Source organism: Venturia canescens, chromosome 4 (assembly GCF_019457755.1).
Source record: "Venturia canescens isolate UGA chromosome 4, ASM1945775v1, whole genome shotgun sequence".
Classification (NCBI taxonomy): Eukaryota; Metazoa; Arthropoda; class Insecta; order Hymenoptera; family Ichneumonidae; genus Venturia; species Venturia canescens.
Window position 1 is genome coordinate 6,989,663 of NC_057424.1, and position 15,991 is coordinate 7,005,653.

A 15,991-nucleotide genomic window follows, 5' to 3' on the forward strand; every position below is an offset into this window, starting at 1 on the left:
TCCGCATTCGATTTTTCATCAGGGTCGTAGCCTTGAGCTCGGCGGATCGCTAATAACGTGTATACAAATGTACCTAATCTGCCATAACAAGGTTAACTATCATTCTGAATAATCACGTAAATTGAGCCGATCTTGTTTAATCCTCAGAGTTTTTCGTTGCCATGACTTTGCATTTGCTTACCATTTTTTGTAAATCACGTGTGGAAATACACTTTTTCTTTAATCATTTTTTATCTCTGTATCGATCGAATGTCCAATAATCCTTCGCGAGCTTTTTTTTTCGTTTTTACACTGGCAGAGTGTCGAATCGATTCTTATTCCGTTGTTTTTCACTCTCGTTCGTAATGCCCCTCAGTCACGAAACCGACGTGCGTTGTAGAGATTAGACGAGCAAGTAGCTCACGAGCTTTCCAAAGTCTCGAAGGACCTGCAGTTATGCACAACGACACCTCCGAACGGTTTTCTTCCTCCATGTTTTTTCCGCTTTAAATTCGATGGCCACTCAGAACCTTCGGATTCAGTTTGTTGGAGATGTTGCGACATTCTCATAAGAAATATTTTTGTTTTCGAAAAATCATTTTTCACAGACGTTCGTTAAAAGAGTTTTTTTTTAATATTGAGACTCAGTCACAACGATTGTCTATTTCGTCGACTATAAATTGATGTTCATCGGAAATTATTGATTTTGATCATTTTCGTTATGAGAAGTTGAGCACGGTTGGTGTTCGAAAGGAAAGAATATTTTTCAAACACGTTATTTCACGTAACTTTCTTTTCGTTGGCTCATCATGAATTTTTCAGGCTATCACGATTCCTCCGACGCTCCTTTGTGATCCAGTTTTCAAAACTCAAAACATTTCGATCGAATTTTAACGATCTTGATACTATCGTTCGAGTTGCATGCATTTATTATCTGTAAACAGAGCGAAAATAAAATGTTTCAAGTTCGAAATTTTTGCCAAGCCCGTGATGGGAATCGCGATACGGAAATCCAAGGTCGAGGTAACGTCGAAGAGATTCTCGCAATCCTTTCTTGGTTGCACTACAAATTCTTCATGTGAACATAAATATTTGTGTACATTATACGCGAAATAAAACGAAAGTGCAACTGCAGTTGCACGATTGATATTCTTTGCCCTTTTCATCGTTTCTTTCCTTCATTTTTCCAGCCAATTTCTGCTGGAGATTGAAAAAAAAAAAACGAAAATTGGTGCAAATCCAGGTCGAACCCGTTCTTTCAAGCTTACCGTAGTTCATTTAGCTTCTTAAGGGGTCTATCCTGATTAGACGGGCAGAAAAAAAGATTATTTTCACGAATTTTTTTGATCGGTATAAATTATAAATATTGGATATAAAAAGTGTTCGGCCGAAAAATACACTCTTAAAATAGATAAAATTTTTATTTTTATTTTTATTTTACTCAGTTTTCGCGCAGAAAAATGGGGAGAAGACTAGTCCATAAAAAAAAAAGGTGTACATTGTTGATAAGATCTCTGGAATGGATGATTGAAGAAAAAAATGGTTTTAGATTCATTAGGTAAATGGCTGTAGCGCATATCATACGATTTATGATTTTTTCAAAAATGACAAAATGGCAGGCGTTATTCCAAAAACTACGAAGAAGAACGTTTTTTTTTCATCGTTTTTTGCAAAAAAAAAAATAGTCATATAGAACATGTGATAAAATTTTGGTAAAAATCGGTTCAATAGTTTCGAAAATTTTATCAACGAGCCACCTGAAAATGTTATTTTGAGAAAAACGCGTTTGAACAAAGGCAGGTACGCGGTACTGCACTGGGCGGTACGTATTAGCGCGCTCATACAGCCAAGTAAACGTCCCTCAAAAGTACACTATTTTAATAAAATTCTAGTATGATACTTTTAAATATGTATACTTTCGAAAAAAGCAATGGGCAAAATCGATTCTTGAAAATTCTAATTAGGCTAGACCCCTTAATGCATTTTTTTTTCAATGGGAAGTAGAAAAAAGCGACGGTGTGTACAGCGACATAGTTTGGCTTGTGCTAAAAAATTCAATTTCGCTTCTACGATTGGAGAATGTATAATCACTATAAAAATCACGCGTTTTTCCGAATTGACATGCCCCCGAAATGACTCCATTTCTTGGTTTTTCACGCGAGTATTACGTGCCTCGGGATTCCGAGTAAATAGGTCGCGATTATTGGCACGTAAAAGAGTCGTAGCACGTGTAAATTGAGCTTGTAGATTCGAAGAATCGTACGAGGATGAACGTGTTGGGATTAGAAAAGGGAAATTACGTTTGTTCAATTTGCAAATATTTTCACTTTCCAGAATGAATGCAGTTAACACAAGCGATATTTTTTATTCGATATTTTTCTGGCGATTGACGAGATACCGAACGATGAAACATATTCAGGTCAATAAGGTTTCTACGAATCGTTTCCATGCTGATTAACTTTGAAACCATAAAACGTAAAAAAGCAGCTCAATGAAACTTTATGACTGTCGTATGAAATGCGTATTTTTTTGTTTTCAGTTACTTGGAGGTCTACAACGAGCGGGTGAGAGATCTGCTGAGGCCTTCGACCAATTCGATTGGGCTCAAAGTGAGAGAACATCCTCGCTTAGGCCCATATGTTCAGGGTAAGAATCGATTTCTTCACGAAGAAACTTCATATAATCGTTTGTCCAAAAGATAAAAATGATAAAAATTTCATGTATTTAGAAAAGGGTGAATTCGTGAATGAAACGTTGAGATCCCGATGAAACATTTGACGAAGTCTGACCTGCAACGGAACAATATCGAAATGATAGTTCGAAGAATTCCTACTAAAAAACTTCGTGTTCGCAATATCGAATTTTGCGAGTTTTATTGTTGTCGTTTTATTGGTATTTTAATTGGCCTCTAATACGTCTGAATATGCTGTTATTTACATATACCTTTTGACTTTGATCACATATACTTATGAAAAATTGAAAGTGAGGGGAGTTTGTTTCCATTAACTTAAGATACGACTTAAGGAGTTTCGATACCTGTTAACAAATGTAAAGAAATTGAAAAATTGGTGATAATGTTCTTCAACATAACGTGCAAAAGCTCAATTTTTTTCGAAATTTTCTGCTACATAGTTATCGAGTAATAAAGCATTAAAGCAAAGTTCTTATGCTCGGAATGTATACTTAATATACTTATATTGAAACGCTATGTTCGTACACGTGATCTTTCGAGTTCAATTACTCGATAACGGTGTAGAAGAAAAATCTAAAAAAAATATGTATTGTCGAATTTGGTACTAAAGAATATGTCCACTAAATTTTATAAAATTCTGAACTTTTTGAATTTTTTTATGTTCTTAAGGAGTTTGGGTACAGAAGTCTAAATATTAAGAAATTGATCAAATTTGGTGATAATGTTCTTCAACATCAAGTGCGAAAACACAATTTTTTTCAAAATTTTCTTCTACTTAGTTATTGAGTAATTACGCATTAAAGCAGATTTCTTATGCCTGGGATGTATACCTATAGAAATGGAAACGCTATGCTTATACACGTGAACTTTAGTGATCAATTACTCGATAACTGTGTAGAAGAAAAATCTTAAAAAATTTGTATTGTCAAATTTGGCACTAAAGAATATGTTCACCAAATTTTATAAAATTTTGAACTTTATGAAATTTTTTATGTTTTTAACATGGCTTAGAATGACAACATTGTATCGACTGTACCGAAACTCCTTAACGAGAAGAATTTTGTGGAATCGAATTTGGCTAGCCGATATCAGAGTAAATTGTGTAAGAAATTGATGGAACAGAATTCCCATAGTCGAAGGGCACTTACAGAGCCGTTTTTTTTATTCTTGGTGAAAATATTGTTTCATATGTAAGCTTCTAGGTAATCTGAAAACCAAACTTGAAACTTGTTAATACTGTTTTTATTAAAATTATTTTTATTATTTTTTCTGCATGGGATTCATTTTTCAGACGATAATACGGTGCGATGCCTACTTCAAACGTAGAATCTCAGTTTCCAATTTTTCACTGTGGATTTGATTGAAATTTTAATAATAATTGGTGATTCGAAAATTCTGGATGAACATTGATAGGAAAATGTGTGATCCTTAATAACCTGTGAAATTCCATAGGCTTGTTCGGAAATGAAACTGTATTAAAGGATAATGAAAATACATTAGAAAGCAGCATTTATTTATTGAAATTACATGAGCAATCTTATCAAAATCACCTGGTGTAAGTTGGGTTAAATTTTTATTTTTTTTTTTTAACAATTTAACAAATACGATATATTTGCTTAGAAAAATCTGCTAAAATGCGCGAGAGTGCTAAACTGGCAATCCCAAAACGAAAGAATTTTTGAAATAAAATGAATAACAAATGGGAAATGACAACGGAATAATTGTTCTGATGTGAAATTAATTCAGGACTGACGCATCACGCTGTTTCAACGCTGGGGTCCTTAATATCGCGGGTTGAGGAGGGTACCAGGGCGCGAAAGACGGCTTCGACCCTGCAGAACCCAATGAGCAGTCGTAGCCACGCATTGCTCACGTTATCACTTGTACCATCGACGAGCAATACCGGTCAACCGACAAAAGAAGTGGCTACGACGTCGTGTAACATTCCTCCTCGAAACGAGAGTTTTTTCCGAGGTAGTAAACTTCATCTGGTCGATCTGGCGGGTAGTGAGAGCGCAGCAGCTTGCGGTGGCATTAATCGTCTCAAAGTGAGTCACCAACTAAAAATATAATTGCCCTATTCTCCGGGAAAACACTCAGCGGAAACGTGTTTTCTGACCCACGAAGAAATCGTCTTAACACGAACCCCTTTTGGTTCAAGAAAATGTATGATTGCTGAAAGGCAATAGAAATTTGATTAGGATCCAGTGATTAGGTTGAAAAATATTATGATAATTGATCCTGAGCAACACTAATCTCACACGGGAAGAGAATTTTTACGAGACTCGTGTGAGACGATGATGCATTTGCTCCAATTTGAGAATTAGAGAATAATTGATTGATGAGACAAATTCAAATTCAAACTCAAATTAAAATTCAAATTCAGATTCAGATTCAAATTCAAATCCAAAATTCAAATTCAAATTCAAATTCAAATTCAAATTCAAATTCAAATTCAAATTCAAATTCAAATTCAAAATTCAAATTCAAATTCAGATTCAAATTCATATTCAAATTCAAATAGAATTGAGGTTATCGATGTGATAGTTTTTGAGGAGGAACTTTATTGAATTAGAGAAGAAACATGAGTGAGCAATCGAATAGAGCATAGAGATTAGCGCACATAAATATAATATTGTTGCTGCAATAGAAATGTAAATTATAAAAAAAGGATAAGTTTTATTAGATTACCTGACGAAATCTTGATTAACTGTAATTCAAATGAAGGAGAAAATGTGATCCATTAATTCATACCCATCATGCATTCGTTCGTTTGATCGCACAGATGTAGATTTCTTCACGTTAGGAAATCTTCTTGAACTTTGGCAAGTGAAGTACAATTTTGAGGGTGAAGACGTAATTATAACACAAAATATTAATATTAGATAAACTGATTGGATATTTCTATGATATAAAATTTATATCCTTTTTTTTCACCGTTCATCGGAGAAAAGCTGTCTATAATTAAACAAACGTCTTTTTTTTCTCTTTTATATCTGTATTCATCTATATCTCCGAACTAGTTGAAGACAGTGTGACCATCTTCACTGTCAAAACCAATCGATAGTATTAATACTCAATTTAAAGAATGAACCATTTGTCAACAACAAGTGTCTTTATTTTATAACATCTTTTAAACAAATGATGATTCCATTCAAATAACGAAACTGTATTTCACGACATTTTTCTTTCCATTTTTTTTTCATTCTGGCAGCTTGACATTTTTTGAATTTTTCCAATTGAACCGTTGTGCGTATTTCTTGAAAATGTTTTTTTAATCTCAATGAGACGACAAATGATCGTCATGAATTGGCAATCGAAAATGAATGGAGGGCAATCTTCCTACAATAAAAAAGTAATTTTACTTTGTGATTTCGCAGGAAGGAGCAAATATAAATAAAAGTTTAGTCGCATTGGGGAACGTAATATCGGCTTTGGCAGAGCGAGGCTCATCCGGAAGTGGTCCAGGTCGAAGGTTCATCCCTTACAGGGATTCAGCTCTGACGTGGTTGTTGAAGGACGCATTGGGTGGAAATGCGACGACGATTATGCTTGCCAGTAAGCTGTCACACTTGTTTCTCACCTTTTTATCTGCTTCGAATCGATATCTCGTTCGATCGTTGGCAAAAAGAAAGCGACTTGTTACTCGGTCCTCATTAAATTATATGCCACTTCGCAACGAAGGTTGGAAGCTCCAAGGACTCCTGATGTAATTGCTTTAAACGCTTTTCCAGGCGAGCTAGGACGGAGTGATTAAAATTCGATAACCAGCGTAGAGCGATTAATGGTGATTGGTAAATAGTAGTGAACGAACAAAAAATGAATATGAACAAATAATTCAATAAAAATGGGCGATTGAAAGGAATTTTGAAAAACCTTCAGTAGCAGTAGGGCTTCTTATGAACACGCAATTTGCTGAGAACGGTGACGATGGTTGTGTTTGAACGAGACTAGAATTTCTGTGAATATATTTACTGAAACATTTTTTTTGACAGGCATCACGAAAAAACGTATCACAAATCAACAACTTCCCATCCATTTTGCTTTCCATTTGATCAGTGATCAATATTTTCTTTTCGTACTGCAGTAGTGAAACCATTTTAGCAACGAAATCGAACACCATTTTCATCGCACTCGTTAGTTCAACTAAATGTGCATTATTTTTCGATCACGGCATCGGTGCATGAATTCGAATGAAAATCATCGTTTATAATAGTCCGCATTTTTAATGAAAAGCCGCGCTCTATATCCTGCGGGAGTAACAATGTATCGATAATTTAAACTATTCATGGACCACTCGTCCCTAATTCAACAGGCGTGCACTTTGAATTCTGTTATCAATGAATGAAGCTGATTCTGTATCTGAATTAATCAATAATCGAGTGAATACTCAATGAGGTTTTTTGAGTCCGATGAAAAAGGAAAATGTCATAAACCGCTCGCTGATGCTTTTCATTTTGTCGAATGTTATTTCATTTTGTACATATTCCGGACGAATTGCCGTTGAATATTTGATAAGTGCGTTGCGCGAATGGAGCTGCCCCTCTATGCATCCATTTTTGTTCTTTTTCTCTTTGATGGATGATGATATTATAGCAATGATAGGCTAAAAGTTTATAAAAATGCACAATCGCGGTAATAAAGGTTTTTTAATTAGTCCACGTATAGTCAAACGCTCATTAGTTAATTATTTATACACTGGGAACAAATATTATAGAAAAGTTCAATTATTTAATTGCATATCTTATATTTACTGGCGTCGCATATGCAGGACCAAATATTTTGCCACAATAACAGTAAATATTTTCTCATTTCAAAGATAATATTTTAATGAATAAACCAACGAAGTGTTGAAATGTCAAATTTCTTGTTGTTACAGCGAAATATTGAGTCGCACGCGGATGCAACTAAGTAATTGGATTTTTCAATCAACTTTTTTTTCTCACTGTACATACACGTACTCTGCTGATAATCAAAAGAACTGCGAAAACAATGGAAATTCGAAGTAGCGATGCAATCGATTTTTAGACGCGACACAGCATCGACTCTGCGAGATTCACGATCAAATATTAAGAATTAATGAATTGCAGCGATTTCACCGGCCAGCGGAAGTTACAACGAGACGTCTCATACCCTTCGCTTCGCTCAGAGGGCGCAAAGCGTCGTTAACAGGCCGGTGATCAACGAGGATCCTGTGTCTCGAATTATCCGGGAACTCAGAGCCGAGGTAGCCAGGTTAAAGTCCTTGCTGGTCGAAAAGGTGAGAAAATAATGAAAATGAATTTATCGTTCCGAGCTACAGGAATAATCATTGAATTCTCTTCTCCTGGGGAATGATAAGTAGATTTTCTGAAAATGTATAAAACGAAAAGTAGAAAATAAGGATTGACGAGTGGTGAAAAAGAATGCGAATGGACGAATGAGTCGATTGAAAATACGCAGTTCAGCCGCACGGTTAACGAATCTGTGTTTTTTTCTTTCTACAGAACGTAAATCCCGATTGCAGTTTCATATGTATGTGTCAACGTGATCAGAATAGTGGAATAATATCCCAGGATCAAGTGACTCTACAAATTGGTGACGAAAACCGAGCGGAAGTGAAATTAGAGGAGCAGGGATTGTACAAAGCGCAGCTTCCCGAGCGACGTCACAGTACGAGCGAGAGTTCATCGGCATGCGAAAAGTTATCAAGATCCGTTAAAAGATTTGGTTCGTTCGAGGTCGCAGGGGAGTGGATAAATTCGTCATTAGACTCGCTCGAGCCTGACAACTACAATCGTGCCAAAGTATCGGAACTTATTATCGACGATGAAGTAGATGAGCCCGTTTTCGTTGATATTCCGACGCTGGTTGCTGTGCTGATAAAGCCAGACGACAATATCCAAGCAGGAGCTCATCAAATCGAGGAGATCGGTAGTGACGGAGTGCCCGAAGACGTGATAGATGCGGAGTTTTCTGAAACGACAGGAAATCACGTTTCTCAAGTAAATATCGAGTGCCACGATCTTCGGAGCAACGTCGCACGAGTCGATCACAGATCGTGTGCGGAATCCTCAGAAAGTTTGAAAAATCCAGGAAAAAAAGCCACAAAATCTGTTTACACGACGATACCACACCGTGAAAAAGGTAAACTCAGAAAGCACGAATCGATCGATGGAGAAATCTCGCCAAAGCCATTGAATTTAGAGTCCTCGAAAAAATACGGTTCGATCGAGAACTTACCGAAGAAACGTGAGATCGCTTGGTCGTTTCAAAGGTCCCAGACTAATTTGGATAAACGTAATGGCAGCTTGGAGAAGATTAAAAAATTGAACAACATCAAAGAAGTTGATGATCACAAATCAGGCAAATCGGCTTGGCGTAATTTCGGCACATGGCCGAATCGAGAGTTCCAACGAAAGGGCAGCAACGATTCGGACAAGAGTCTCAGAGAATCGGCATTATTAGCAAGGTCGAAGAATCAAGGGAGAAAGCAAAGTGCCGAGGGCCTGAAACGTAAGACTAGCAAGGACAGTAGTTCCAGCAGCTCGAAGGACGAGCTCTCGACGAATAGTGGAGGTCAAACGAGGGACAAGGGCAGCCGGAAAGGGTCGTTGGAACAGGAGCCGCCTGCAGCCAGAGCCCACACGCCGATCCAGAGAGCAAGACGAGCCGAAATCGTAGCTGCAGTCACTGAGAGATTATATTCGAGTAAAAAGCCCTCAGAAGAGAACAACGCGTTGACGGGCACTACGACGACGTCAACGCCAGGCTCGGAGGTCCGTTCGCCCGAGAGCACGGACGTTAAATTAGCTAGCGCGACGAGAATGCGATTGCAGGAAATATCGAGAAAGATGTTGGCCAAGCGACGAAGAGTCTGCGTGGACACGCAAACGGACATTCATCAAACCGTTCGGATGAGGGACGCATCGAGTGTCACAGAAGAGTCGAAAATCGTCAGCAAAGATGCGTCAATATTGACCGATCAGCACGAGGACTACGAGACTTTACCTCCAGTGGATTTTCCGGTTCGACGAGTCAAGGAAATGGCGACTTGCACCCAATCGGACCTCAGAGATCCGGTTGTTCGGTGCAAAGATGCCGCTAATCTCACGGAACACTTCTACGAACACTACGCAACGGTAAACTCGCCCAGAAACGATTCTGGTATCATGTCCGATGACACACAAAATTACGCCGAGAGTAATTTATCGAGTACTGAAATTTCTGACTCGAGTCCGATCAGCGGAGGCAGGAGCGTCGAATTGGTCGAGAACTCGACCAACACGAGGCCTCCCTCGGGGTCACCAAACTCAGGGACGCAGACGCGAAGACAAGATCTCGAGGCCACGACATGCTCGAAATGTGACGCCAGGTGTTGCTCCGGTGCTAGGCATTTTCGTGAAGACTGCGCAATTAGCCACGTCGACAATCATCAAGCGTGTCAGCATCCAGAGAGAAACGTTATTTCAATATCTTTGCCGGAAATGGTCAGCATTACTATCGAAACGTCAAACGGCTTGGAGTCGAAGATCAAAGTTTTCGATGGCAGCGAATCCATAGACGAACGAGCGGTTATCAACTTGAAGAACAGTGTGGCACAAACGGAGAAAATCGACGCTCAAGAAATTGGCACTTCGACCAATGACCTCACGGGACAAGTTTATTTCCAGGATTTCTCATTACCAACGAAACCCATAATTGGCCAGTCCGATGGTAAAACATTTAGAATCGAAAATATTTTCCACGAGCCGCAAGGCGTCACGAGAAACGCTCCGAGAATCGAAATTATTGAAGATTCTTCGGATGATTCTACCACCATGAATTCTCTGATCGTCACTAACTCAGTTGGCACCTCCTTCGTCCCGGAAACCAGGGAAAATGCGACGGAAATGGAACGCCCCAAGTCTTACACTTCCGGGATATTTTTCGGGGCAGCAGCGAGGAGATCATTGGCGAATGATTCATTCATTAAAAATACGTGGCCATCAAGATGGACAAGTTCTGATTCTCATTCTAAAAATGTTTATCAAGATTATTCAACGCCAGGAGAGAATCAACGGCCACCAGCCGCTCCCATGGATTGTGTGGATCCTCAATTTGATCTCGAACACTCAACGACTCTCCGGAAAGAAGACGAGAACTTTTCTCCCAGATTAGATCGAGATAGTCAAGGCCACGGTCGGAAAGATTTGCTGAAAAGCGAAAACGCTTCTTCGGTTTCGGACTTGAAATCACCTTTCATCATTGCACTGCTAGACCGACAGATCACCGCGGAAGACACTAATTTCTCAGACGACAGTTTAGACCTCAAGGACGATTGTGTCGGCGACGATGACAGTGAAAGTAAGAAATCGGTGACGGGTGGCAGTCAATCGAAAATTAAGGCAGACACAATCGCTGGTGAGAAAATTTGCCCCCCTGACTTGGTAGCACACACGAAGAAGGACACCAGTGATTCGCAGAGTACGATCGACGATTTTGAGGAATTCGGTGAGGGTCAAGACGTCGAATTACCAAAAACGAGACTAAACGACAGCGTTGCGTCGAGCTTATCGACGCCCATAGGCAATTTCAAAAGTTTGATCCTGGGCGATCTTTCTTACGCTTTGAATCACGCGGAAGATTCGGATTTGACAGATTTTTGTAACCAATCGACAACGGATGATCTGATCGACTACGATGATTGTGTTTATCCGATCATAAATGTGGTCGAAGACATTGAGCAGTGCCTCGTGAACGGCGGCCGTGAAAAACCACCAAAATCAATCATCAAAAAAACACTCGGGGATCCGAACGATTCGCGACTCCTTGACACGCGTCAACCGAACTGCGCACCGAGGAATCTCGAGAGCGGAAATTCTTTCAGGAAAAGAGTGCGTTTCGCGGTACCAGAAGCAAGTTTGACGACGAGCAGCGACTCCGAAGTTTGTGAAAACGTGACGAGCGACGACGAATTTATGGAAAAAACACCGCGCACGATCCTCGAAGAGTACCTCGACGAGGCGGTCGTTTTTATGCGCAACATGAACTCTATGAACGAGTACATGAATGCGGCAGGTGAGACTGATAAGTGCACGATTAGAACTCGCAATGGTCGTCGGGCCAAGTCCAGCGGTGGGAATTACATCGAGTACGAAGGACGAAGGATAAGCCTCGATGACGAAACGAACAAATCTGCCAAGTCCGGTGACGATGAGGATGTTGATTTGGATTTCAACGTTGAGTCTTACGACAAATGCTTGAGAAGCATGGACCGACTGGAGGAGTGTTTGGCGCGGGTTAAACGCCACGACGAGATCCTTCGTGACACTTACGGAATTGGTAGGGATGGATCTACTGGGGCTAAACTGGATTTAGCTGAGTTCAGTATAGATTCGAATGACTCGAAAGAAAAGCCTCATGAAAAATACGAAGTTGATGCTACAGTCTCAAGCTTTATCGGGAATGGAAACGGCCGCACGGGGAGAGATGATGAAATCGACGATGGAAATAACAACTCGCAGCTTCCAGGGAAAGAAGAGAGAGATTTTTCATCTTCGAGTTTTGCCAAACTCTCGGATTACCCGAAGAAATCGCGAACCCGTAGATTCCCTAGATTTTCTGAATTACGCAAACGCAATCCGTCGAGCTATTCGCAATTGAAGAATAAATACGCCAGTAAAATAGTCGACACGCCGAGGAGAAAGTTCGAGGGTATTTCATGCTCGCCCGTCAATCTCGATTCCTCCGAAGCTGATGGATCCGAAGATACCATCGTACCGGAAAATCTGCAGGCGCCCGAATGCTTTCTCATTTTACCCAAAGCAACGACTCGCGAGGAAGGACTTTCTGATAGATTCAAAGACCGTGCTACGCGACACCGTTTTTCCCTGTCGAAGTACGACTCGTCCAACGAGAGTTCAAGCTCCAACGAGGCATTGGCGAGCTTCATGGAGTCGATAGACTGTGCTACGAAATCGAGAGACAAAATCAAGTATCCCGGTAGCCCGAGGGCCAAGTTTTTGCAACTGTTGAGTGAACGGCGGCGAATCGTCGAGAACACACGAAGAACCGGTGCATCTTGAAAGCATTCTCGGTAATGAGGAATTTCCAATCGGTACTCAACGAGTGGCGCATTCAACCGATCGCTCCATCTTCTATCGCGTTAAAAACAATGTTCTCATTGTATCCGCACATGTTACGAGAACAAGACGGCACAAAAAGGGCACCGAGAACTCCATTTCGCATGGTCCTTAAGCAAAATCACTGATTGCAAACATGGGCTCTTCTCTGAGTGATTATTTCCAGGAGCACACGAAATAGATTAAGCCGTAGACACCACACTCCGTTTGAGGCCACACACTTACCATACTGGTGCAAATTTGCGCTTGGACTTTTCAAAACTTTTTATTTCATCCATGAATGTACGGAATTAATCCTACAACGCAAATAATAAGTTACCCCTAAAAGGGGGTAACAATTCCACAGTGATCGATTACGTTCATTTAAAAAATTGAAAAATAAATTTTTATTATAGAAAAATGGCCAAATTGAAGAAAGGAATTCTGAAAGTTCCAGACACTTGAAATTTTCATGGGTACAAATTTGCACCATGGTGTCTACGGGTTAGAAAAAAATAGTAAAATGGTAGCAATTGCGGTTTGGATTCTGGGAAAAAGATTTTTTCTCAATTCTGCACTCTTGAAAATTCAATAAGACTATCATATTTATGTATTGCCATTATTTTGGTGATCACCTTTGCTGGGAATCGTGTACGAGATCTTTGTCGTAAGAAACCCTTAATTCTTTGTGCCGTCTCTACTTATGCGATATGATTATAAACCTGGAGATGAAATAACTATGATATATAATATATATATATTTTTGTAATGTTTTTTCCAGTTATAAATTTCGCTGTATTAAGAAATAGGATCCATGATTTTGTTCGATTCCTTTCATTGATTGAATTGCGCTGAAATAATCATGCATATAAATAAATGTAGTTTTGTAAATAAAATACGTAAAACATTTTGTAATTTGCGTAGAGCTCGCATCATGAAGAGATTGTTCGATTGTTCAATTGTGTACACAATGTTGTTGGAATAAATTTTGTTTCCTCCTTTTTAAAAATAAACATAAATTGAATAAAAATGTAGAAGTGGCTTTTTTATTCTGAGGGACAACGAGTGATTGACATCTGTCTAAGAAACGAGATCGAAGTAGCTTTTGTTTCTCATGTTGTCAGTGAAGGTGAGTCACAAAGTTTGGTTAGAACCGACGAAAATGAGAATTCGAGTTTACAAACAAGAGCTGTGACCTAAAAGGTCACTTGGGAGGATATCGAATGGTTTCGAGGGTTTTTCATTGAAATGAGCATGTCAGGAAAGGCTTTGGAAAAGAAGAATGGGAATCGATCAGTATCGCCAGCTTCGGTGGCTTCGAAAACGATGGAATCAAATTTTCAGGATGAAAGAAAAAGCGATACGCGTGAATCAGCTTCAATCACGTTTACCGAGATCGAAAGAGCGAGCAGAGCGATGACCTCGGGCGTCAACAGGAGTATGTGTATAGTAAGAATTTTATTGAAATCGTAAAAACGTATAAAATTTTATGGAAACATTGCTTTTCCGTAAAGCAATTTAATCTGCATAGACTTTCACGAAACAAGATTTCCGTTCCAGTTGAATGATTTCCAAATTGATAAAACTACTCGTGCTATTTTATTTGTGACCATGAACATCGATTTTTCATTATTAAAACATTTTTTCCAAATAGTTTGCAGGCATGTTTGATATTTCGATGCGCCGAGCGAAAAAAATCAGTAAATGTTGGTTTTATCAAAAACATTATAAAATAATCGAAACTTCTAATTACCTTTTTCAATTAGTGGGCTTTGTTGTACGATAATTGGGGCGTTTCAACGAGCAAGTTTGTTTCAATATCCAATAACAGGGTGGTATTCGCTTTATCGAAATTCCCGAGGTAGAATCTTTCAAACGAGGCAAATTTTTATCGTTTTATCGATCAGCTGAAAATTATGCAAGCTGGACGATCGGTCCGTACGGTTAATTTTTCGAGCAAATTTTCCAAACACTCGAGGCGTGTTAAACGATTGGAAGGATTCAGCTTGCTTCAGCAACGCAAATACAACGGCGATAGCTCGTTGGGCACGTCCACACGTCGCTCGCCACTTTTTTCACATTTAAACTCATTCATGGAACAACGAGAAAGAGAAACTCGTATTTTCCACCTGTACACATGAAAATAGGACGTTTTAATGTAGCAATCGAAAGTTGGACCCTTGGTCGGCATGGAGGATCTCTGGGTCAATTTGGCATACGAACAGTTCAGCGGAAGTGTCAAGGAGAGAGCAGCCTGTTACGTTATCCATAGACTCGACGAAGAGCAGAAGAGAAAAGGAATCGTTACAGCATCGAACGGCTGTTTTGCCAAAGTACGAAACCAAAAACAGATTTTTTTGAAATTTTTTCAAAATTTTTTCGAGTCGATTACGAAGTTGGTATTTTTACGATGAAACTGACATTTTCATAGTCAACCACTCGCATAATCCTGGATATTTTTCTCATTTTTATTATCCTGGAAAATGGAAGAAATAGAATTCCTGGAACTGGAAATCAGTTGAATTGATAAATGATTTCTCAGGGTCTTTGTCATCAAGGTTACATCCAGAAATGTTCAGTCGTGGTTTTCGTGCCGCTTGGAACGGCGACGAGCACCGTTGATTTTTGTCGAAAATTGAACGGCACGATAATAATCGAGGGTAAAAATTTTGAGGAAACTAAGGAAAAAGCTGTGAGGTAATAAATTCGTCGAAAATATCGAAATAAAGGAGGCGAAAGCGAGAAAATTTTGATTTTATGAGCTATGTGAGAAAGAATTTAAAAAAAGTTTGGTTAAGAAATGACTTTCACTTGACACAAGCGCAGTTACAGCAACGCGAATGGAATTCTTTACGTCGATACACACGATCACCCGGATTTGATCGCCGCTCTGGGGACCGTGGTAACCGAAATTTTAGAAGAAGTTTATGAGCCTGACGTCATAATAGTTCCGGCTGGCGGAGGTGGACTTCTGGCTGGTACAGCTGTCGCATCGAAGCACTTGTCACCTAAAACGAAAATTTATGTTAGTGCGACAGAATCTTTGATACAATTGCATGGTTGAATCAAATTTCTGCGAAGAATTCGATCGCTTCAAATTGTTGCGAAATTTCTATGAATCACAAATACGTTTGCACGGTAAAAATAGTGTCAAAAATACACATCGAGTCTTGTGATTAACTTATCATTTTCACGGAATTAAAGAACCCATAAAACTCTATTTTTTACGTAACACGAA

The 15,991-nt window shown here is 39.2% G+C and overlaps 2 protein-coding genes across 2 annotated transcripts in view; both read left to right on the forward strand.

The window, feature by feature from the left end:
• LOC122409071 (uncharacterized) overlaps nucleotides 1–13,787 on the forward strand; it is a 32,438-nt gene extending 18,651 nt beyond the window's left edge. The window contains exons 4-8 of the mRNA XM_043416312.1: nucleotides 2,519–2,625; nucleotides 4,418–4,719; nucleotides 6,052–6,229; nucleotides 7,762–7,931; nucleotides 8,158–13,787. Coding sequence (XP_043272247.1) covers nucleotides 2,519–2,625; nucleotides 4,418–4,719; nucleotides 6,052–6,229; nucleotides 7,762–7,931; nucleotides 8,158–12,717 — 5,317 coding nt within the window. The 3' untranslated portion in view covers nucleotides 12,718–13,787. The remainder of the gene's footprint in view (nucleotides 1–2,518; nucleotides 2,626–4,417; nucleotides 4,720–6,051; nucleotides 6,230–7,761; nucleotides 7,932–8,157) is intronic.
• A 1,093-nt stretch (nucleotides 13,788–14,880) lies between these two features.
• On the forward strand, nucleotides 14,881–15,835 carry LOC122409852 (L-threonine dehydratase biosynthetic IlvA-like). The gene is made up of 3 exons (XM_043417721.1): nucleotides 14,881–15,086; nucleotides 15,296–15,450; nucleotides 15,580–15,835. The coding sequence occupies exons 1-3, from the start codon at nucleotides 14,943–14,945 to the stop codon at nucleotides 15,815–15,817; spliced, it is 537 nt and encodes a 178-aa protein (XP_043273656.1). The 5' UTR covers nucleotides 14,881–14,942; the 3' UTR covers nucleotides 15,818–15,835.
• The last annotated feature ends 156 nt before the right edge of the window (nucleotides 15,836–15,991 follow it).

Coding starts and splice junctions, on each gene's coding strand:
- LOC122409852 (XM_043417721.1), top strand. CDS start 14,943: ATGGAGGATCTCTGGGTCAATTTGGCATACGAACAGTTCAGCGGAAGT. Junction 15,087..15,295: donor CGAACGGCTGTTTTGCCAAA/GTACGAAACCAA, acceptor ATGATTTCTCAG/GGTCTTTGTCATCAAGGTTA. Junction 15,451..15,579: donor ACTAAGGAAAAAGCTGTGAG/GTAATAAATTCG, acceptor ACACAAGCGCAG/TTACAGCAACGCGAATGGAA.